Source organism: Falco cherrug, chromosome 5 (genome assembly GCF_023634085.1).
Source record: "Falco cherrug isolate bFalChe1 chromosome 5, bFalChe1.pri, whole genome shotgun sequence".
NCBI lineage: Eukaryota > Metazoa > Chordata > Aves > Falconiformes > Falconidae > Falco > Falco cherrug.
Genome location: NC_073701.1, coordinates 55509349 through 55533209, shown reverse-complemented (window position 1 = coordinate 55533209; position 23861 = coordinate 55509349). Strand labels below are relative to the sequence as shown.

Sequence of the window (23861 nt, the reverse complement as noted above, 5' to 3'; positions counted from 1 at the left end):
AATAATTTTTAGCTAGGAGCAATTATAAATAGGTATGATGCTGAATTTGCTTTTTATAAGGAATATGTAACTACAATGGTCTGTTGATGCTTTCGTTCTGCATTAAGCAGCCTCAGATACTCACAGCGGTATTCAGGTTGAACACCACTGCTCCTGTCTGTAAGAAAGGTAACAGTCCCTTGCTTTACAGAACAGTACAATATTTTGAAGAAGATGATCCAGTTGATCCTTATTCAAGTATTAGGATTACTATCACTGCACACGATGTCTGACAAGTTACCTAGATAATAAGAATTTCTTGTAATTAGTCACTTTACATTCCACAAGTTCATTTTTACAGTCAGCCATGAGAAATAAAAAATAATAAAACCTTGCACTGAAGAAATATTTATCTTGAACAGGAAAGTCATGCTGCTTTACCAAAGAGCCTCCGTCTTCCAAGTCAATAGCTGCTCTCAGTGAGAGCCGGAATGATTTAACTGACATCATAGAGCTGCTCATGGGCTCACAGTCAGACAGCAAAAATTAAAGACTACAAATTATTCTTAACATTCAACAAATCCCAAATACATAGAGGCAATACTGATTATTCGGAACTGTGAATGGGTGAGCGATGGCAAATCTCTACCCTGCAGTTAATGCGTTACTAATGTTCCCCTGCTGTTATGGCCTTTAATTCACTAAAGCAGTAGGAAGGGTGTCTGTAGAAGCAGGTAAAGTCTTGGCTTCAAGTCAAACTCTCTCAGCAGACTGAAAGGCTGAGAGAGGGTCTCACGTCAGCTAGGAGGGACAGAAACTCTTCTTGTTTAATTAGCGTTGAAACAATAATCCCCACTGACCCCAGAAGCAGGGCAGGTAGCCATGTGAAGCCTTAGTGCTCCCACCCATGGATCCCACCCACACAGCCACACCACAGGGCAGGTTCCCTGCTCTTGGGAAAGTGTCACTGAAACAGCCACAGCAGTCCAGCAAGGACACCAATAACAAATAAGGGTGCTTCTAGCCCGTGGTATCAGCAGGATGAGCTCCCAGAGAAAGGCATGGATGACTTTGGGTTAAGCAGCAGCTGCTCAGCTTTGTAAGGAAGGAAAACAAAACATGGCAAATAAGGCAAAGGCAAGTTGCATCGGAACTACAGAAAACAAAGATTCAAGTCTTGTTCCTGGAAGATTGCTGGCTTGCCACCCTTTCCTGCCTTCTCCACTGCTTATTTTATTTCTTTTCATTTTCCTTTAAATTGAAGGCCTTTTCTGGGCAGTTCAGGCAGAAAACCTGAGCTGTTTCTCAGAGTGGAGTCTCTCACAATGAGGCATTTCACCTGATTATAAAGCTTTTCCATACCTTGGGGGAAAAAAAAAATCTAAAAAAACTTAAGTGTCCCAGAGAGAGTATTTTTCTAAATGCTCAGCATCCTAATTAAATCATCTCATCTCAACTAAGAATGCTTCAAAACCTTCTGGCTAGAAGTGTTAAACAGATCTTTTCCAGACTAACATTTAACCAAAGATAAATCATTCCCTCTCCACTGGACAGAAACAGAACAAGAGAAACCATAGAGAGAAACAGTCTGCTGGAGTAATATACTCACATACAGACTACAAAGACAATCTATCAAAAAGGTTTTCCTCACAAAACCTGAGAAGCTGTGTGAGAGTCCAAAGTAGTCTCATTACACCTTCTTGTGATGGCAGAATCACACCAGGATTGGATTACTGCAAAATTTGTTACCTTTTGAGATTACCCCTCACCAAAAATTTATGTGGCTATTCTCTCTGTAGACGACTCTATAACTCATCTGCCCTGAAAAGAAATGTAATTCAATCCTTTGTATCACAGTATAAGAAACCTGGCCCTCAGCTGAGAGCACAAAGGATGAATTGATTTTACTGTCTTCCCCACACATAGTAGGTGCCGACCATTTTTCTAGGATGTATATACATGTCTGCAAAACCTCCCAAAAAGAAACAATCATCTGTTGCGGCCTTGCACATAAATATACTGGGCAGAATGCGCTGGGACAGTGAAACGGTTAGAGTAAAGCATTTGAAGTATGTGTTTGGGAGCAGGCAAGGAGGGGTCACTGCTAACTGCCAGTATACTTGTATCTCCCAAGCCTCCTGGTTCTAATACGCTGCTGGGGGGCATGGAAAGTAGCTTGCAGTCAGCTGATGTAGCCAAGTCTGAGCTATCAATGTGTGAACAGTACTTCTGTGACTACAGAATTCTGTTGATTTGTACAGGTACATATTAACAGCTAGGGAGACCTCAGGGGAAGGGACTCTCAAACAGGAAAGAGGCAAAACCCCCGAGTCTTACAGTAGCGATCTTACAGTATTCCTCAAATTCATTTGTAATTAACTTCTACCTGGCACTAATCATTGACCTTTTAAACACATCCAGGGTGATGTGTTTCCAAAAAACTGTAGAAGTAATTTCTAGAATAATCCCATGAATGTCTGATTAATATTACAGCCATTTTCCCCCAGTGTTTGCTTTCTATAATGGAGAACATTAAAAGAGAGGGCTTTTATTCTCTCAGACAGGTGGAAGGACTTTTAAAGAAAAATTAACTACTTTTTCATCTGCAAAAGATTAATAAAGTTTTGGGTGTGGGAAAGGGTATTTCCCTCCAGTTCTACCAAGGCCTGCCATATCAATCGCACTGCTTTCCAGGCTGCAGTAAAACACTTTTTTTTTGCAGCTGCATGTGTGATTCACATTCCTAGGGCTCTGAGGAGGGGAGGAAATGGTTTTGTTATGGATACACAATGTAGCAGTATTAACTGCGCTGAGCAGTGGCTGCAAAGATGCTCACCGCTCCTCCAGCTATTTTCCTCCGTGACTTGATCATCTGTGGGGTTATTGCCCTAAGAAGATGGAGTAGCTGGTAGGAAGCTGCCATTGGATTATATAGCAACCTTGGTCGTATTTTTTTCTTAATGGTTTTAAATTCAGTTTTCAATTTTGCTTTAATTTTATGGTGTCTGCATGTGACTGCTGCTAATACTGCTGGTCTCAGGTCTGCTAACGCTATTTTGTTTGGCAACATGTAAATGACATTCCCAGATTCCTGGGCCTGACCACAGGCTGCCTTGGGCTCCTCTCAGGTGAAACCAGGAGCTCTGGCCATCACTTGAAGGGTGTCAGCAGACAGGCTCAGCAGGTTGGCAGTACGCTGATTTTAGTACTATTCAGGCTTACTAAGCAGAACTAAAGTGAGTGGGTTACGTTTTTGATTATGCCAGTAATCACCAGTGAAGCATGAGATTCCCAGTCTGCAGTTCCATTGCTACCTTGCTAAGGAATTTAGGGAAATGGATGTTCCCCAAAAGTGTTAAATGGATCTTCTAAAGCATATCATCAATGTAAAAACTACAGAATTATGTACTACACATGACACACTATCAGACATGCTGATTTGGCCATTAACATGTTGGGCCAAACCCTCTACCCAGACTGAAGTTAATGGATTATCCATAAAGACAATCTTGCCTCTTTTTGAAAAGCTTTTAACTCACTCTGAGCATTTATATGTAAGGACTGACTGACTAGTAAGGATGCATATCATCAGGAATGAAATCAGTTATTCCTCCACCAACACTGTCTGGAACCAGTAAATTATCACTACCCAAATGAAGCTGCTGCTTCTCTCAGGGGGAGTTTGAGCATGTGGAGCTACAGGACTGCAAGCTGCTGAGTACATCTGCTGAACGCCAATGTGCCAGCTTCTCCCATTGCTAGGTAATGATTATGCCATTCCCTTCACAGAGAGAAAAGCAGCACAAAGGATGAGAGGAAGTAGAACAAGACAGATAACGGAAAATTTTGGCATGTTTTGAATGACTACTGACTTCATTATTACGGCAGACGGGATTGTTTGAAGCAGCCATTAGGACTGCACTGGGAATGAGTTAACATGGCTGCACAGTAATGCACAGTGATGGAATCAGCACACAGACAGTCGCTCCACTGCTTTCGACTTCTCTCTGAACTGCTCACATGTGGAGTCAGTTGGCAGGCTCAGGCTCAGGAGCTCCTTTGGAGGCACCCTCTTCAGGAAGACAATTTTTGTAGACTCAGCATCGAGTCCAACCGTTTACATCTGCTCTGTTAAATCTCACACGAGACAACAACGTTCATTCCAACAAGCTCTTTGTGCCTTCAGCTCATTCCACCCAGCTGTTATACCTACAACCCATTGTGCTCTCTCACAATGATTACTATTTAATGGAACTGGAAGGTTTGCAAATCTTAGGGAAAGTACAGCATGCTGTAATGATTTTTGCAGCCTTTGCCACCGGAATGGTCTGTATGTGCTATAAACTAACCTGACTGCAGGATATTTCAATGCGATGCATCCCATAGGAGAAATCATCGTTGAAAGTAATTACATCGGGACTGATCACATCATAGAAGGAAGGCCAGCCTGGAAAAGAGGAACAAGATAAGCAAGAAAAGAGGGAGTCTTCATGGCAGATGGCTTTGTAAAAAGCAAGACAGAATCACACTTTGAAAAATGTTTATCTCATGCTACAGCCTGGAAATAACTGAAATGGAGATTCTGGATCCTAAATCACTTAGGTACTTTGGAAAATTTGCCCCCTGAATACAAAGTTAGTTGTTTAAAGGCAAGGACTAAACTGCCACTAGCTGCCCATCTTCCATCTCAACAGAGATTCCTGCACTCCACTACAAGCAGTGGTAGCAGATTAGCTCAGGGATGAAGGTCATTGCTCAGGCAGGCCAGATTCAGCCTCACCATCAGTTTAAAAAAATCACCATCAGTTTAAAAAAATACAAATTCCACCCTGAAGACAAACTGTGAGATTTTATGGAACACAAGTGCTTTTGCTTATGCAATGAAAAAGTAATTTTAAAAAGAGCTGATAAATTGCCATTTAGAGCCCCAAAACCTGTCTTGACCTTTGCCTTCACCAAGGCATGGTCACCCCCAGAAGGATGTGCTCAGACATTGACCCATCACACATTAGAGTCAGTGAAATGACTACTGTTGTGTTTAATTTCTAAACAGTAATCAGTGCTTCACATCAGCCATGGACAGGTAGAGTCATAACTATGCCCATAGTAGACACTAGTAGATGGTCTGCATGTGGTCTGCATCCAGGACAGAACAACTGTACTCATTAACACGTATGTTCAACAAAGCTGCTAGCTGAGCACTATGCAGTATTACCTGACACCAGAATGTGATGAGATTTATACCTGATGTACCAGTAATGGCCACCTACCACCTAAATAAAGACCCTCCACTCTTTATTCCACGCCAAGTCTCCCCCTCTCTACAACATAGCTAAAAAGAACACAGGTCTATTCAGTGTCCCAGTGGAATCCCATTACACAGCTGTAACTTTTCAGCCACCCCTCAAAAACATGTCATCATATGCTCCATTTCCTGGAGCTGGGTTCCCACATAAGAACCTGATAGGCTTTAAGGTCATGTCAACATCTACCAACGCCCATCTGAAATCCCACTGGCTATCTGTCCTTCTCATTCACTCTCTTGCCAAATATAACATGCACAAGCAGCTCTTGCTCTCTGTGTATTACACACATGCCCATGTATGCAGAACTTCCTTGCTGCTTCTTCTACTATCTGTTAAGCATTTGCTACTGATGATTTCATAAATTGACTTGCAATAAGCTATTAAGAAACACAGCAGCAGCTGTGAATCACTGCATGCAGATGAATAAAGGATGTATACAGCTTCCCATAAGTAAAATGAGTAAAAATTCCTATACAGTAAAAGGAGGTGTGGAATCCATCAAGTTTTCTGAATGTGGGTAGAGGAAGTGTGTAAACTGGGAAAAAAATCCATATGTCTTCAGCTGTATCTTAAACCATTAAATATGAAAGAACACTTACGAGAATGCAAGCATAACAGACATAAATTTTTAAGAAAGAAATGCATTTCTCTTCCTTTTGGGAACACCCATACAGTAGCACTCCTCAGCCTGCAAACTGACAGCGCTGCAAGCCCCAAGATGCCTACTACCATCACAAGTCTTTCCACCCCAGAACTCACTGCAGAAGTAGAGTAATTTTCTTCCCCAGAAGTATTGCAAATGGAAGAGTTACACACAGCAGGCAGACTGAGGAGCAAGAACTCTGAACAGGGAAAATATCCCACAAGACAGGAACTCAAACCAGTGCAGCAATGACAACTGTAAAAAAACAATTTATAAATTCTTTCCCTCATGCAAAATATCCCTGCCAAACAAATATCTTCACAAACAGAAAAGGAATAAACATATGACAAGTTTTGTAAGAGGGGTTATCCCGCTGACAGAAAAATTGATACCTCCTAATTGGTGGCTCCTTTCCATCACCATTCACCATCTTCCTAGCTGGGCCTCAATCTAACAAATATTGAGGTATTACATAGAGCTGGTCAGAATATTTTTAATGAAACGTGTTTCGGTTTTTAAATTTAGTAGTTTCGCAAAACACACATATCAATTTGCCCTTGTGTGATGGCAGAGAAGTTCCAAAGAGGGAGCTGTTGGAGCAACCAACTATCTGATCATGTGATCCTCCTTTGGAGGAGGAACACTTCAATGCTGTAGAAATTCTCAAAGACAACCCTGCCTCCTCCATAACAGCAGTAAGGGGGAAGCTTCAAAGGCTGCTACACAGAGATTGAAGCAATCTGTGTCTTGCTGAGAAAATTATCTTGTGAGAAGGGTTTGCAGGAGACGTGTTTATGTCAGCTTTGACATTAAAGAAAGACCATCCATCCTCCTTTCTCCAGACTTTTCCTTTTGGTCTTCCCATTCACCACAGAAAAATTATTTGCTTTGGATGCACTCCATGCACTTTTAAAAAATGAAGTCATCTGAAACCTATATAAACAGGCAAGCTCCTCCTAAAATAGCCTTTGTTCCCAACTGCAGTGACTTCAGTTTAGGCTGTCAGTTCATGCTACACGTGACACATGTTCCACCACTGTTACATATGGTCCCCAAGACAGGGAAACAGACTGCGCCTCCACTGCGCTGACTTTTTTAACTCTTAGTCAAGCCATCTCTTCCTGAGTGACACGGCAGGCCAGGCACCAGCACTACTGTGACAAACAAGTAACTCCACAAGGGTTGAATAAAACCTGAGCAAACCCTGCAACAGGAAAGATCCTGAAGGGCACAGTGAGACACACTCTCACTCTGTTGACCTTGAGAGGAAGACGAGCGAACTGCTCATTGAGCTGATGAGCCAAACTCACCAGGAAAACCAATCCCCCTCTGCCGTCTCATTTCCTCTCTCCTGAGCTCAAGTGGAAAACCCATTTGCTAAGCCGCCTCTGCCCGTTTTCTTTACTTCAAAAGCTGCCAGGAAGAAGCCGTAGAAGCAGTCTGCTTGCTTGCACACCAGGCAACTCCCAGTGATGTAGAAAGCTAACCAGACTCCTGTGGACTCCTCATATGATCTCTCTGTCTTTGTAAGCGGTGAGTGACCCAGCAGTGGCCTCCACTTTGCAAGCCCCAGGCTACTTCTCCTCTCCTGTTGTCTCACTGGCTGGGGCGGCTCCACTCCTGGCCCCTCAGCACCTGCTTCCTTCCTGCTGCACGGCTGCAAAACGGGTGACCCGCTCTACATTTCAGACTGCTGTTAGCGGTGCATTAAAGCTTCAGCCTGCCTTTGAAGGCTATCTGGCTACCTGGAAAGGGCATGCTTTTGCAGGAACGGGGGGAAGAAGACCATACCATTTTGGATCTCTTCTGCTTCTGCTGAGCTCAGAGGCAGAAACAGTAACCCTTGGCACTGCAGAGACCGAGCACTGGAGGAGACCCTTTGCCAACCCTGGTGCTGAGACTCGGCCCTCCCTGGATGATGGCTTTATGTCAAGCCTAGCTCGCAGCATCTGATGGGCAGCAGGAGCAGAGCCGCTGTCTTTTGAAGGATGGTAAAACGTAACAGCAAGAAATAGCTGCTGGGGGAAAGGGGCAAAGGGTAATTGCAGGAGACAAGATGGGGGTGGGGGGAGTCTCCCAGCTGAGTGAACAACTTCAAATGACATTTGCACTTCTCTGTGTGTGTGAGCAGCAGCTAAAATTAGCGAATGCATTTATCCTTGAATGTAAAGTTTAGTTTGAGGGAGAGTATGACACAGGAACGGTCAGCAATTTTTATCACGTTGCAGACATTTAAAATGGGCTCGTTCTTATTTTCACAACCACTTTGCATCACACTGGCAATATAAAAGGGCTTTAAAATAAGAGTCTGTTGTGTTTGTGCTCACCCTGATGACCCTTTACATGGGAGTCAGGCCACTGTGTCCTAAGGGCCAGTTTATGGTACATTAATAAGCCAGCCACAGAGATTAATAGTTTTTCAGATATATGGCAAGTATCCCTTCTTGGGTCTAAACTACAATAAACAAAGCAATGGAACTTTCTTCTGTCAAGTACTTAAGTGAAAACCATGCGTAAACTGAACTTTACTGGCAGATCTTTTCTGCTCCATCCTGCATGAGTAATAGAAAGGATTTTACACTGCTGGGTGTCACACGTAAGAGTCGCATCCCATTCTTCCTCATTCTGGGACATCCCTCAAGTATGTTGTGAAAGCTGCACAGCATTTTGAAAATTCACCCCACACCCCCTCACCAAAATAGAATCTTTTGGTTTTCATAATGGTCCCCATTCTGCAAAACAGGAGACAGCGGTTCATGCTTTTTCAACAAAGAATGCTTTCTTCAGAGCAGAGGTGGCCTGGTACTTCCCTGGGCAGCAACCATGAAGAACAGGGAGAAGTAGAAACATTGGCTTTGGTAGCCTATGGTGGATGCTGCTTTTGCAGCCCTGGGCACAGGGTTTCAACTCATTCAAAAGAGGCATCTTCCCTCTCACTTTCAGACCTCCTATTCTAGGTACGTGACCGAGTCCGTACTACTAATGAGCCGCCTGAGGTGGGTACCTATACAGGCAGCTGGCACAAGGCAGGTATCAAGACAACACGGGCAGCTAGCACACAGCAGTCCCAGACAGCTGCCAAACTGAACAGTCTCCTCCTTAAACTGAGATGCCAAAGGAGTTGTAATGCCTGAGTAAGGCTGCAACAACAAATGGTGTGCCTGAAGTCCAGCCCCATTTGTGCATTTCTGATGGAGATATGAAACCCCAGCATGCGTAGATTGTTTCTTTCACATTAACCCAGGAAGTTCTAAAGCACCTTATCTCATGGGCTACTCCAGGACTCTCTTGGTGATGCTGACCTCATGTGAAATAAGGAGGACATTTTGTTCCCATAAACTTTTGGAAAGGAGTCCAGCTGTTAATTGACGGGTCAACTGTAGAAGCATCTCAAACTTCCTTCCAGTTTCACAAGTATGCACACGTTTTGTTGTAGTTGGATCTCCAACTTCCTAATAAATGGATGTGAGCACTTAAGACATCTAACCATTAAAGTATGAGTCTACAGCTATTTGCAGAAGCAAAGCAGCAGGCTGCTTTTGAAAACCAGCCCTGTTAGTCTATTTTTCCCCCTCTTGTCAACTAATATTCCTTCTAACTCTTTTTTTTTTTTTTTTTAACAGGCCAATTGCAATCGCAAGCATCTCGTGCTCTGACATTATTCCTATTTCATACACCTGTCGACTGGAGACCTCCACAGTTTTTCAATAACTTATGTCTGTAGTTATGTTTTTCATTTCAGATCCCGAAGAGAGTAACTTCAACCTGCATTTTATCATTCTTTGCTGTAATTATTCCAAGCATTTACTTCAGTGAGTTATTTACAGATGGAGAAGTAGAGGGAGATGGAAGATGTTAGAACTACCAAATGGCACCAGATGGTAAAGAGGACCTTGACCTGAAAAATACCTTGTTTCTCTGATGTGCTGTATTTTTAGAATTGATTCCCTTTTAACCTAATGTGGATTAATGAAAACCCAAAGGCTTTTTAAGGTAGAGTCTCATCATTTATCTTCACTGAGAAGCTACGGCTGCGTAAAAACATAAAGCACGTAGGATTTAAAAAAAAATAAAAAAAAGGTAATAAAGCTTCTGCTTTGAAACTGCTGTAAAGCTGAAGTGCCTTCACTTTTTTCTTTCTCACAGGTTTATTGAAACAGAATCTGAAAGACACAGGCATCCACAGCTGTAACTTCTCACATACAAGTTTAATGTAAAACTACAAAGTGACATACTGCTATTCTCTATAATGCCTGTGCATATATAGGGCTTTTTTTGGCTAACATCCTGGGCTATTTTTCATAACATCTCCACGATGATGAATGCACAATAAATATTCTTACTTACAAATATTTTAACCTCAGGTAACACTACTAAATCAGTGAAGGTTCACCTGATTTACCTAAATGTAGCTAGAAACAGAATCAGGCACAGAAACATTCTTGTTCACCAGCAAATGACTTTACATTAGATATGTATTCCACTGCAAAGAAAAGCTGGTCCTTTCCAGCACCATCCAGATACGAGAAGGACAGCACGGTACTGTTTTACAGCACAACATACAGAGCGTAAGAGCAGTAGCTAGGCTGGGTGGGGGCAGGGGGAGACAAAGAAAAAAAATGAAGCTTAATTTTGGAAGGAAAAGAGAGGGCTTATCTCTACCTGTCTCTAATAGCAAAGTTGGGCTAACACAGCAGGCAATACCACTCTGACAGAACAGTGTGGGAAGGGAATTTTACCAAACAATTGAACTTCTAATAGCAGCTTTTATGAGATAATCGTCATCTGTTTTTTTCTTTATGTTTCTCACTTGGGAAATAAAAAAAGTGAAAGCCATAAATAAAGGTGGTATTTGTTTTCTTCCACTACAGCACTGTGAGCATGAAAACAACTTACTATGAAACAGCATATGCAATCCAGACTTATTTTCTTTGTTAGTGGGAGGAGGTTATATTTGTTTAAAGTGATTGTTAAGGGAGATCTGAAACTTTGCATCTACAATTTTATTTGACATCTGTATTTTTCAGAACAAGAGTGCCCCTGATGTCTCTTGAGCAATGAAAGCATGGGGCCTCCTCTCTTTAGCAATTAATAACTGTATCACAATACCGCTACTGCCCTAGCTGTTTCCTTAGTCCTTTTGCTGTGCTCTAAAATACTGCTAAACACAAGACAGCTGTTTCAGAGCCTTCCTCTGTAACGTTCCTGACATCTCCGACGTCTGGGCTGCTGCTAAAATCAACAGGTAGGCAGAAGCTGGGATCTTCCTCAAGTCGTCTTAGAAAGATTGAGTTACTAATGGTTTCTTTCTTGGTTCAGGTTCAACAAAACTACTGAACCTAACTCACTTCCTCCCAAAGGATGGGTTTCTCCCCTCATCTGAACAGTGTCTCTTGTTACTTTAAATCATGGCTAATGTTTTTAAAAATATATCTTACACATAAGTCAGCTGTAGATCTTCAGCATCAAAGGAACCAAACAGAATTGTGTGAAGCAGTGTAACCTTAAGCTATAATTTTAAAATGCCATCAAGAAATGTCTGAAATAGTTTTTAAAATTTACTGTTGACCTAGTAACCTCTGTCCAAAGCATTCAACTTTGAATAAATGTCTTTGTTTTCCTTCCAAAAGCAGTATTAGCAAAACAAATGTATATATTGCAAAATATCTTGCAATTGGTAGAACTATGAGTTACCTTTGTAAGTCACTGAAATAACTGAAGCTTTCATATAGGATGAGTAAATCAGGAGAGCAGTATAGCTGGCAGGCCTTACAATGGAAGTGATTTGACAAAATTGGAATCCTAATACAGTGTGTTCACAGAGAAAGTAAAAAAACCAGCAAATGCAACCTTGTAATAATCAGCATCTGGCACTGAAATGAACGTCACAGATGAAGTACATATTTGAAAAATTTGTCATGGGGTGTCTCAAGTAATGAACATCCACAATTTGTTTGCTGAAAAATTTTCCTTAGTATTGTTACGCATATCTGGGAAACGAAGTTTGTAAAGAACAATCAGAACTCAGCTACACACTAAAACTGAAACTACAGAGGTGGAATTCTGACAGGATTATTAACTCAAAAAAAAGTAGCCTGTACTGTCTTTCTTTTGCAGTTATATTCCTTCTTACTGAGCCTCCTTCTACAGTGCCTCCTGAACTGAGTGCTCTAGCAGACAAGTACCCTCCTCATTACAGCTGGACAAACAGGCTCTCATTGCAGTTGTAAAGTTCTGAAACAAGGGAAAGAGTTATTACACTGATTAAAACAAACAAACAAAAAAAAGACAAAGGCCCCCTTTCTTCTGTTTACTTTAGATATTGAATGAGATGTCTTGGTGAGGGAACTTGGTCACAAATAACTAAGTAGGGACATAATTTTCTTGGCCATCAAGAAAAGCTTTTGTCAGGATTTGGGCCAACACTGGGGTAGTTAGCAGATGGCAATGTCTGCCAAAGGTTGACAGAATAGAGTACTGAACAGCAGGATGAAGACAGAGCCACAAACCACCAGGTCTGCTTTTAAGGGCCGTCTAGCCACAGGACAAGACCCTGCAGGAAGGTGGGGTATGGCTCCTTCTGATGCCACCATGAAGTGGTAGAGAGCAAAGCCCTCTCCTCTTTGCCTACTACAGCTTATTCACTAAGCTAGTTCTTAAAATAGATCCATTTCCAGAGCAGGGTTTTCATTCCAGTGTAGGAACATCTCGTCATGAGCTACAGGCTTGTTAAGCCCTGCAAGAAACCTTGCCATGAAGCCCTCCTTCACCTGGGAAGTGCAGAAGCTACTCTGCGGCTTCATGCAAAGAGTTCTGAGGTACTTCTGCCACCCTGTACCTCTGTGTTACCTTACGATGGTAAGTGCACATTGCCATCTGCCTAAGAGTTTGTCTCTACAACATATGGTTGAAGACCGTGCTTTCACGCACAAAAAGACACAACAGCTATAGGCACTGCAGGAAATCCTAGAAGAAGAAAAAAAAGAATGATTTGCAGGGTTTGATTGTTTGGAGTTAGTGTTGGTTTGGGGGGGAGGTTTAAATCTTTTTAACAACCTCTTATGCAAACAAAGGGAGGTAGGTAATAAGGCTGACTAGAAAATAAAGACCTGTCTTCACAGAAAAGCCTGACAAAAACAATATACATGTGCACACACACTCTATTCCTTTAAGTTTTTTGTAGAAAAGTTCAGCTGTACTTTGAAAACTTCTGAAAACTGAAACTATTGAAATGGAAAAGTTCGCATTTCAGATTATGATGTCCACCTTGTTTTGCTTTCTGCTATGGTTTCTACAGCAAAGCACACCCTTTCTGCTAAACCCCACATCTTCTTTCAAGAAAGATTTCTACAAAAAACTTTTCACAGCTATACGTTGTATCTGGTGATACAGTTAAAGGAAAGAAACAGCAAACTACTTAAAAACGATCTCACCAGGAGCTGTTCTCCTTGAATTCTCTGCTGGGGGAAGCCCAGCTTGCCTCTGGGATCTCCCGAAGACTGAGCAAGTGCTAACACAGCTGCTGCGCACATCAGCTCAGCACAGGTCTCTGATTTGCTCCGGTGCCTGTGCTATTCCTTACAGGACCATGTCTTTGATTTCTTCTGTTTCTTCTGGATTAGCCTTTTATTACATATTTTACTTGAAAAAATAACTTGAGCAAAACAAATGTACCGTACACAAACTGCTCAAGACATGGAAGTCATTTTCAACCTAAGCTAAGAGCATTTGTAATTTGGCACAGTATGAACGGTCACAGTGGAAGTCAATTATACTCACTACATGTTTTTGCAGACAAATAACATCAGTTTATAAACATCCAACTCACTTCAGGATCCTTTTTTCTTTTACGCTATTCTAGGCAAAAAAAAAAATACATAAAAGAGTAATTGGCTTGGAAAAGAAACCTGATGTAATAAGGAGAAATGCAATTTAGAGAGAACTGGCAAGAAGGGAGCGGGCAAGACTTCAGGAGAAAACTGGAGAGGCAAGACACCAGCAGCGGGCACACGGCCCTCTAACAGATGCACTCAAGGCCCTCAAGGAAAACTCTCCGTGTCATGGCGATTTGCCCCCATGACCCAGTGCCTCCCACTGGGCTAGGCCAGCCGCTCTCGTCCGCTACGACACCCCTTGGCGTCTCTCGGATACTCTCCCCCGTGACGCTGCCGGCTGCCTCGTACTTGTGTTTCCCTGGGCCTCCTCCTCCGGGCTACCCCGATGTCCCACGGCGCGGGCGGCGCAGGCCGGGCCCGCCGCTGGGCCTGCCCGCTCGGGGCGCCCCTGCCGCGGCACAGCAGCCCCGCCATGCCGGCCCCCCGCCGGGCCCCGCGGCGCGCACAGCCCCGGCCGCGCGGGGCGGGCACCTCCCACACGAGCACCCACGAGGGAGGAGGCGGAGGGGGCGAGGAAGGACGGGCCGGCGGGCCGTGGCGGTTGGGGGAGGCGAGGACGTGCGGCGTCCCAGCCGCTCCCTCTCCCGCTGCCGCCGGGAGGGCGGTCTGGCGCCCAGCGTCAGGATCGGCAGCGGGACGAAGGCGCTGCGGCCGCGGGGAGCGCCCCGACCGCGGCCCGCCCGGCTGTTCCCTCGGCGCCGGCCGCCGCCTCGGGGCGGAGGGAGCCCGGCGGGGCCCGGCGGCGCGGGCGGGAGCGGCGACAGCGCATAGCCTTGATCTTGTCTCCACCTGCTGATTTCATAAGCAAATATATTTGGGGAAAGTAACCTTACCAATAAATACACGTGCCGGCTAGTTTAAGGCAGCGGTTTGGGGCACCTATCTCGGAGCTGCAGCTGCAAACACCGTGATAGGCGAAAAGGCACTAAAACCAGCGCGGGTGCCCGGTTCTTTTCCTGCTTTTTCACCAGACCTCTGGAAAACAAGCACGGTGCTACTCTGTCGTCTGTTCCTTCCTGTTCAAAGACATTCAGAGGTACCACCGAGCTCCGGTGACCACGGGCAGTAAAGCCTCGTTGTTCCACGCCAGAGGAAAACAGAGGCAGACGAAGCCCTTGTGTAAGGCAGCCAGCTGGCACTGCAGTCACTCCATACATTTCTGGAGCTCACGTGTCAAAAAGCATCACCTTCAATTCACTGAACCCTTCCAAAGAAGCACACACCAGTGCTCCAGCCTAACCTGGCTCTCACTCCCCTCAGAAAGGACTGAAAAAAAGACAGGGAAGGGATATACAAAGGCATTTCTCATCAACTGCTAAACGGTCCAATATACTCGTAATCTTAGGTTCTCTGCTTTATAGCGAGTGATGAAAACCTGATGGGACAGGCTTGAAGGCTGCACTCTGAGCCACTGGGGTGCATTTTTGGAATTGGACAAAAATATTCTGAAGTGGATACCTGGAAAGGGCATGGGCAGCAAGGGGAAATACTGCCAGGAAAGGAAGAATTTAAAAAAATTAAGAACAATTTCTGATTAAAATTTAAGAGGTAAAGTGCTGGCACGAATCAGTTCTCCTGATAGAGGAATCAGGCTCTGAGCTGGCTCCTTAGATGCTGTTTGGAGACCTCAAAAGCAGAGTCATTAGAAAGCAACTTCTTCAAGGACTCCAGCTAAAACTACAAAGACATAAAATTCCAGTCAGACACAGGAAATTCTTAGGGGAATACAAGACTTTTATGAGTCAGAAGGTAAAAATCCCTCTGAATACCTAACTAAACTAATCTAATGAAGTAGTCACCAGGGAAGGAGTGTGATGAATCTGCATGTCAGGAAGGACAAATTTAAACAAACAGGAAATTGAACAACCTGAAGCTATTTTCATTTTTACTCCCTGTGCCCTGCTCCTTTTTTTTTCCTTTAAAGGTGCAAATCGAGTTGATGGCTGCAGAAGCTGCCGTGTAGGTCTGAGGGGACTACTTCGTTTTAGATGAAGTCTCAATTTAAAATAAATTAATTGCCTGGCTTCCTTTCGCAAAGTTGGGAAGTTGTTTAGTTGTGGTTCATTATTTGCGCTATTGTAGACTCTACAGGGTCCAGTGCAATCAAGCTACTAACCATTGCAAAGGAATACAGGGAAAGTACTGATGTGAAGTTTATAACTTAAAATTTAGCTTCCTCCCTAGCAAGCTGAAGTGATGCTAAATGCTTCCTATTAGGTATTTTACCCATGCTAGCAGTTACAGGGTTCAATCCTAAATGATGCTGAGTCCTGGTCCAGCTTCACATTGAGGTGCATGCTTAGCTTTTTGACATGGAAAAGTTGTCAGAGAGGCTTCCAGAGAGATCCTCACACCCACAAAGGGCTTGACTTTAGGTACAGAGTATTTCAAGATCACCTGTGTGAAGAAATATTATGCAGAATGTTTCCTCCTTTCCCTTATGGAGTCATGCATCACCTAGACTAAAAAAAGAAGGGGTTTACACATGTATAGTCTTGTGTCCTGCATGTCTTTTGTAAGGAATGAGGAGCTTTTTCAGTTTATAACCTTTTTATTAAAAATTCATTTAGGAAATAAAATTTAGCAAATTGCACTTTGCAGAGATCATGCTAGAGTTCCTAAAACTATGAAGATTGCAACTATTCTCACAATGTTACTTCTATATTAAAATTAAGTTTGCATTAAAGCTTTTCTGTTACTTCAGGTTTACTTCAGCTTGAAGGAAGTAAAACTATAGAGAAGCCAGATTTTGTTTGTTTGTTTCAATGAATTCTGTGATTTCCAATGTGTTCATTCCAGAACTGAAAAAAAAAAAAGGAAAATCTTGTTTAAATAAGCTTTCCTCCAAAACTGGCCTTGGGTTAACTAAAATGTTTCATTATACAAAAAATTCAATGTATAAAACCAAAAATACTTTATTCTAATTTTTATTTCCCCTTTCAATTTGTATTTTATACTAAAAATTTCAGATTAAAAGTTGTGCTAAAATAATTTTGAGATGAAAAATGAAACCTTCATCCCCAAAAGACAAGACACTGATCTCACAGCTTTCATGGTCTAACGTGCTGTGGTAGACAGTATGTTAGGCATAGTCTGAACTGACTGCAAACTGCTTTTATATAAATTTGGGACACTGCTTAGTTTCCTATCTGAACTGCCTGTCTGGATCCTCCTATTTGGGGTTGATTCTGGACTCCAGTTAAAATACTAATTGTTTACATTAAACAGACAAGAGAATGTGTGATGTATTTTAACTGTCAAAAGTGTTGTGAACAGCAGCAGCTGGAAGAGGCATGTTTAATTCACTCCGTTACCCCCAAGTCTTTTAGAATCCTGTATCAGCAGCTAAATCGTACTCTTGTAGGCAAGAAAAGCAGTGTATGAAGGGGTAGCACTGCAAAGCTTCTTCTACAGGGAAGAAAAAAAAAAAGGGTTTTGCAAAAGTCATAGCATTGTCATTATTAGGTCAAAATAGAGCATCACTAAATCTACAACAGTATTGATGCATCTGTGAAATCTGTGCACGTTTTTATGTGGAACAGCTCACACTTCATGGCTCCTTTCTTGTGCTGCTTTACTCGCATACTCGCACTTAGCTGATGCCAGAGACATGACACAGGTAGTGATGGGAGATATCACTTTAACCATTTGCTGTATGATACTCCTAAAAAAAGGAGTCTTGATACTATCAGTTATTGTAATACTCTTAAATCTTCTGGACAAGGGGTCAGCAGCTTGTGTGGAGCTGTCAGTAAGGATAAATTCCTTCCCCTATGCAATTTATTCTCACAGGACATCTCAGACACATGCTTGGGACAGTTCCCTCATGATAATTACTGCAGCATAAGCTTGTCCTGGGACCATCAGGGCCCAAAACAAGTGTAAGAGTTGTTACTTAAGAGAGGTTAATAAAGGTCTTGCTAAGTAACAGGATCAAGTTATTTTCAACGTTTACAAAAATTTCAGATTTTCAAAAGCAAAAGAAAAAATCCAACCACAATTATACTATTTTGCATATTTCCTTGAGAAAGTCTTCTTAAACATTCTTAAACAGCAGATTAGCTGTACACAGACAAATGATCCTTCTAATGTCAAGGGAAAGGAGATCTGAAACATTAAATAAAGGGATTTATTTATTTAGAAATACTCGGTGGTGCAAAGTCTGGTTGTAGGCCTGGAGCAGCTGATACACCCGAAGGCTGCGCTGCCATTCAGTGAGACCTGGGCAGGCTGGAGAGTTGGGTGGAGGGGAACCTAATGAAGTTCAACAAAGGCAAGTGTAGGGTCCTGCACCTGGGGAGGGACAGCCCCAGGCACCAGCACAGGCTGGGGGCTGACCTGCTGGGAGGCAGCTCTGCAGAGACGGCCCTGGGAGTGCTGGTGGGCAGCAAGTTGCCCATGAAAAGTTGCCGCAGGTTGAAGAAGTTGAAAAGTAGCTGCAGGTAGAGATTTTAATTCTTTTTAATTTCATTTAATGCTTTTTATACTCTTACGTGTCCAACTTCTCATTTTCAGCCCTTCTACTTTATTTCTTCTTTACATTATTTTTTCCTTATGCTACAGGAAAGATTTCCTTCTTTTCTTTTTCACTGAAAAAAACAGTGAACTGGTTGTCTGAACTTCCTCTCAGGCAGTGTGTGCTTGGGAGTGTGGAGCCAAGGAATCATAGCCTTGACTGGACTAGATTTTGGAAGGAGCTGTACAGAGATTTTGAAAGATGAGTTTGTGGTTCATTCTAAAAGGAAAGTCTTATAGAGACTTTCACCAGAGAAGGCAAAATAAAAAATCTTGACAAGGGCTCCGTAGGAAATAATCTATATAAACAGGTTTTTAAACAAAAGAGACACAAAATCCTTACTTGCTGGAAGCAAATGTTTTCATAGGGATGTCTGTTTCACCAGACCCACTCAACCCAGAACAGCCAGTAACCTGCTGCAGATAGGAGATGCTTGGGAGGCTTCTGTTCTGTTTAACGTCTAATATTTTGTATGCAAAGTGGAGAAGCTTTAACAAGCCAGACTTAGGGGAAGGTGTCTCAAGATGGCCGAAGCAATCCATCAGCTTCCTGCCCTTCTCTTGCCCCTGCTCTCAGTTGTCTTGGTCCTGCTGCTTCCTCACTATTCACCAGCTCTGGTGCTTACCTATTTGTGGGGAGAATGTTCAATTCACTAAACCAGCACAAAGTCATTCAGCTTTTTTCCTGGGTTAGCGAGCTCAATCAGTTAACTGAGAGGTTAAACAACCACTGGGGGCAACACAAGGCAGAAGGTGAGAATACAGGGCAAGGGTTGTAAGGATGACTTACTGTGATATCCCTGATTTATAGAAACTCTATTGTTAGAATAAGATAAACCTCTGGACTCAGCATTGACACTATGTCTTTGCACTAGTATCACAGAAACATGATTATAAGCTGACCACATGAACAACAAATTTGATTAAAAGGCTGCTTGAGGTCAGCACCTTTATAATTCAAATAAGCCTGTAATCCCTCTGTTCCAAAGGTCTCTGTCTCAGCATTACAGAAGGCAAAGTATGTGAATTTAGAATTTAAAATAAATTACCTGGATTATTTTCTGACCTAGGTCTTTTCTCTGAGAGCAGGTAGCAGAAGATGCACTTTCCAGGAAAGGCGGTGAAACATACTGTACTTTTCATTCTCTTAAGCATGCTGTGAGCACTTAAAAAAAACAGATCACTCAAGAAAAGCTACAGTATGCCAGTTCCCAACCCGATCTTGGATATAACAAAATCTAACCTTTGACGCCAAGCTAACCCAGAACTTATCCAACTCTATTCAACAAACTCAGACCTTTTTTTTAAATGCTGCGTTAAGTCCCCACAAGTACAATGTCTGTTTACTTAAGTTCTGAGCAGGAAAAGCGGATTTAGCAGCATTGCAACAATGGAAGTTACAGGGATGGGTAAGGACTGGAATCCTGGAGGTTGTTGGGTTTTCCCTCTCTACCTTTCACACGTTCATCAGACTGCCAACAAAATAACACATATTCTGGCTGGGGAGTGCTCTCAGCCTCAGCAGAAGAGGTCTGCTTTCAGTTGTCTAAAAGGGACTGTTCTAAGCTCAGACCTCCACTGAAATGTAAAGGGCATCTAGTACCCTGAACGGTTTTTGGTCAGCCCAAAAAATCTTTGTGCACTCCCTGACTTTCTCCCAGCTCCCCAGGAAGCTGAGGCATACCCGTGGTTTTAAATGATCATGCTGTAATTGTATCACTCCAGGTGTTCTCAATAGGATTCCTTCCTATAAAACAGCTAAAGAGGTTAAATACGGTCCAAATTTCTGCAGGAAAAGAACAGAGCTAACAACACAACCAGTTTCTGAAAAATGACTTGGTTCCCATGCCACAAGCAACAGTCCATAAAGTATCTCACAGAAAACCCAAACAAGCCTTGCAGCTTCTGGCTTTAGAGCAAGAACTAGAGGACCTGAGGACCTCTGACCCACATTCCAAAATGGACCTTAAAAACGTACTTCCCTCCCTTGCGGGCAGCTTAATGACCTGCAGATTTTCAGTACAGGCTGTATCTGACATCAGTTTCAGAGCCATATCTGACATCAGCTTCAGAGCCTCACCTTCAACCAGATTAAAACAGTTGTACATTTTGACATGAAACATGGTGGTGTTTCATTTGCACAAGGCACCATCCCATTGATCTGGTGTATTTTTGAGGGGAGAGGGGGAGTGGGGAGGAGGAAGTATTCCTACTCTGTTGTATTCAAAGCAGCCTCAGTAGCAAAACTTTCAGTGTTTAACCTCTACACTTCAGTGTCCAGCAGTGCTATCAGTAGGTGTAATATTTGTTTCACACTTTTACTCCAAGTAACACATTTTTTAATCTACACCCTAAGAAATGTTAAGTCTAAAATACTTGCAAAACTATGAATTGTTCTCTAGAAAGACCTGAAACAAAGTGATCACTCTTTGGAGAGCTATGTGTGCAATGACTGATCATCTCTATTGTTGGCATTCCCAGGGGTCACAGCGGGGTTCAAGCTGCATTGTACCAGGGCAGCAACCAAAAGAAAGGCTGTCACAGCCGGCTGATTGTGCAGTCTAGGAAACCAACCTGTGGGTGCCAGTAATTAAGCATCCAATTAAATAGGGCCTGAGTTTTCAGTTGATGGTATGTTTGGGAATTTGTTTTTAGTTTCTTACTAAATAATAAAATTGTCTTAAACTGCAGCATCTAGGATCCTAGAAAACTTTCTGAAAATTTCTCAAGTTTTGTGAAAAATTTTGACTTGAAAAATTGGAGAATTTGGACAAAACTCAAATAGCTCAACTGTTTTCCACTCTTCACTACCAAACTATATAGTTCAAGCCTTTGTCTGAAATGTTTCCTTTCCAATATCAATTTATATTAAAAAAACTGGGGGGTATATACCCTGCCCCAGTTCACTACACTGAAAAACCCAAAATCTTTCATTTCTGCTTGCCAACTTTAAGCAAACTTTCCTGGACACACAAGTCCCCAGTCTTGTTTCTCTGTACAGGTTTGGTTCCCAAATAAAAAATCCTATTGTTCTCACAGTTCTAGCTGTGGCTACTCCATACTCTGGGACTAACTTTAGTCTCCTCTATTTGAACATTTTATCTCTTTCTTACAGTAAGAATGTATAGCAAAGGCTAACCAAATATGTAAACTGGATGAGCAGGGCAGATAAAACTTTTATTTGCAGCTTTGTACTAGAAATCTTTCTGCTCTCTCTGTATTTAACAATCTACTTTCCTATGCTCGTCCCATGAGACTATTTTTCTTATTTTTTTCTCACTGATCTTTATTAGATCATGTAAATATTTGCATGTGCTTCAGTAAGTATCAGTTTATTTCCTGAGAGCATAGTATTCTTCACTTGTGCTTTGAATGTTTTTTTAAATACCTGCTATCACTGCTGTAACTCTCTAATTCCACATCATTCATTAATTTTAAAACAGACTTGCACAAATAAACCATAATGTTGAACTAATGAGATATGGGTGGGAAGTTTCTGTAAATATTACCTAAATTAAAGGTAGAAAATCTGCATAACTTAGATAATCTTATTCTTTACATTGCACTGAAGATGACACTGAGTGCCCTTCATTTATTAATCTTTATGAATTTGAAGAATACTGCCTTATTCTTTCAGCTTCTTTAACAGAGCACGTTTATGCTTTTAGATATGAAGTAACACACTCCTATCCAAATGCTAAAGCAGAACTGCAGGCTGTAACACATGTGATTACTTAGGCATTTTAATGTTATTGTCCACCTCCATCTGTACACAGTTTAAGCCTAGCACTGGCCAATACAGTTTATGAAAATTTCCAAAAATATGCAAGAATGATTGGCAGAGGAACGAAAGAAATATACTGTTGCTGCTCGTACAAATGATGAGAAACTCATTAAAGCTCAGTCATTTGTGGATAAGTAAAAACATTCTCAGAGGTAAAGCGCCAGTGGAAATCTCATGAGTTTCAGCTTCTGAACTTTCCCAATAACCCCTTTTGCTGTGGGAAGGAGGTTAGAGGGACGAGGGATGGACAGAGTCTCTGTATGGTCCACCCTTTCTTGATCTGATGAAAACCTGATCACCTTAAGGCCAAGGGCTTTTAGATGAAGGTCTGTCTCCTCACTCCTCCCAGATACAGTCAAGTTGCCTTGCCACTGGGTGCCATACTACCAGGCACTGTATGTGAGCGACAACATGGGCTGCAAACTTGGACTTGTGCATAGTCTTCACAGGAGGTGGGGACGTGGTCAGGTACTCACTCCCTCCTCCACAGAAACAGGAGCCCAGCAGGGGGCATGTCGCACCGGGGAGTCTCACTGGCATGTTACATGTCCTGGCCATGAGTAGGTCCTTTGGGCACAAACCTTCCTTGTGTGAGAAACCAAAAGGAAATATGAAAACTTACATTAATGTATCATTAAAGAAATTACTTTTACAGAGACTAAAGCAAGGGAGTTAAGATTACAGTTCTGCTACATTCATTTATTTGGTTTTTTAGGAGTGGGACTTACTTTTTATATGGTCTATACTGTGATGCCTGGAACCACAGGAGTGAAAGCAGCTGCCAGCATAGGTGTCAACATCATGCTGTTCAACAGTAAAATGCAGCCCTGTTTAATCGTCCTGCTACAATGACACAGATCCATGCCATCATTGTGGGGCAAGGGAAGAGTATCAGACATGTGGATAGCAAAGAAAATAGAATGATTTAAAAAGAGACATCTATACTTCTCCAGCAAAGACAGTTAATGGGGTAAGTGATGGCCAACGTAACTTCAGTTTGCCACAGTCTAACACTAACAGTATCATGATCTAAAGTCCAGCTCTGACAGTACTCTTCCAATCAGGGATTCCTTACTATCCTTGAAAGCAGGGAGGGGTGAAATTTCAGGGAAATGCTATGTCATCCCCTCTTGCCTTTTAAACTTGTTTCCAGAGCCTTAATGCCCTCAACACCGTATTTTATGCAGCAGATTTTTTATCCACAAGCACATTTTTCCCACCAGTTCAACCCAAATATGTCTTAATCAGTTTCCAAATATTGTACTGGCACTGACAACTGACATTCCAAATCCCACCCCTCTGTGAATCCATATACCTGGGACTCTGTTTAAATCGCTTAAATATTATTTAAATATTAAATAAATCACTGCCCAGGGAAGTGGTTAAGTCACCATCCCTGGAAGTGTTTAAAAGACCTGTAGATGTGGTGCTTAGGGACATGGTTCAGTGGTGGACTTGGCAGTGCTGGGTTAACACTTTGGACTCAATGATCTTAAACGTCTTCTCCAACCTGAATGACTCTGTGATTCTATATAGAGTGTGTGGCAGGGAATAAAAAAATCACTGACTCAAGGGAAGTGAGTATATGAGCACTTTCCAAGACCATAAATCTTATGTGTAAACACTTTTTTAATGAGAATATAATAAACAGGACCATTTTGTTCTCATGACCACCTCCTTGAAAAGTGAGAGACACAAACAGAACACTTCTGTTTCTAAATGTTAATGTTTTAAAAATA

At 42.3% G+C, this 23861-nt stretch overlaps 1 protein-coding gene across 5 annotated transcripts in view; it reads right to left on the bottom strand.

Moving 5' to 3' along the window:
* The window catches only part of MSRB3 (methionine sulfoxide reductase B3), a 117229-nt gene that overhangs the window by 34174 nt on the left and 59194 nt on the right, over window positions 1-23861 (bottom strand). For all 5 annotated transcript variants that reach the window (XR_008732446.1, XM_055711876.1, XM_055711877.1 and 2 more), the window contains one exon: window positions 4329-4426. Coding sequence is in view for 4 of the 5 variants with exons in the window: in XM_055711876.1 (XP_055567851.1) it covers window positions 4329-4426 (98 nt within the window). In the remaining variant the exon portion in view is untranslated. The remainder of the gene's footprint in view (window positions 1-4328; window positions 4427-23861) is intronic.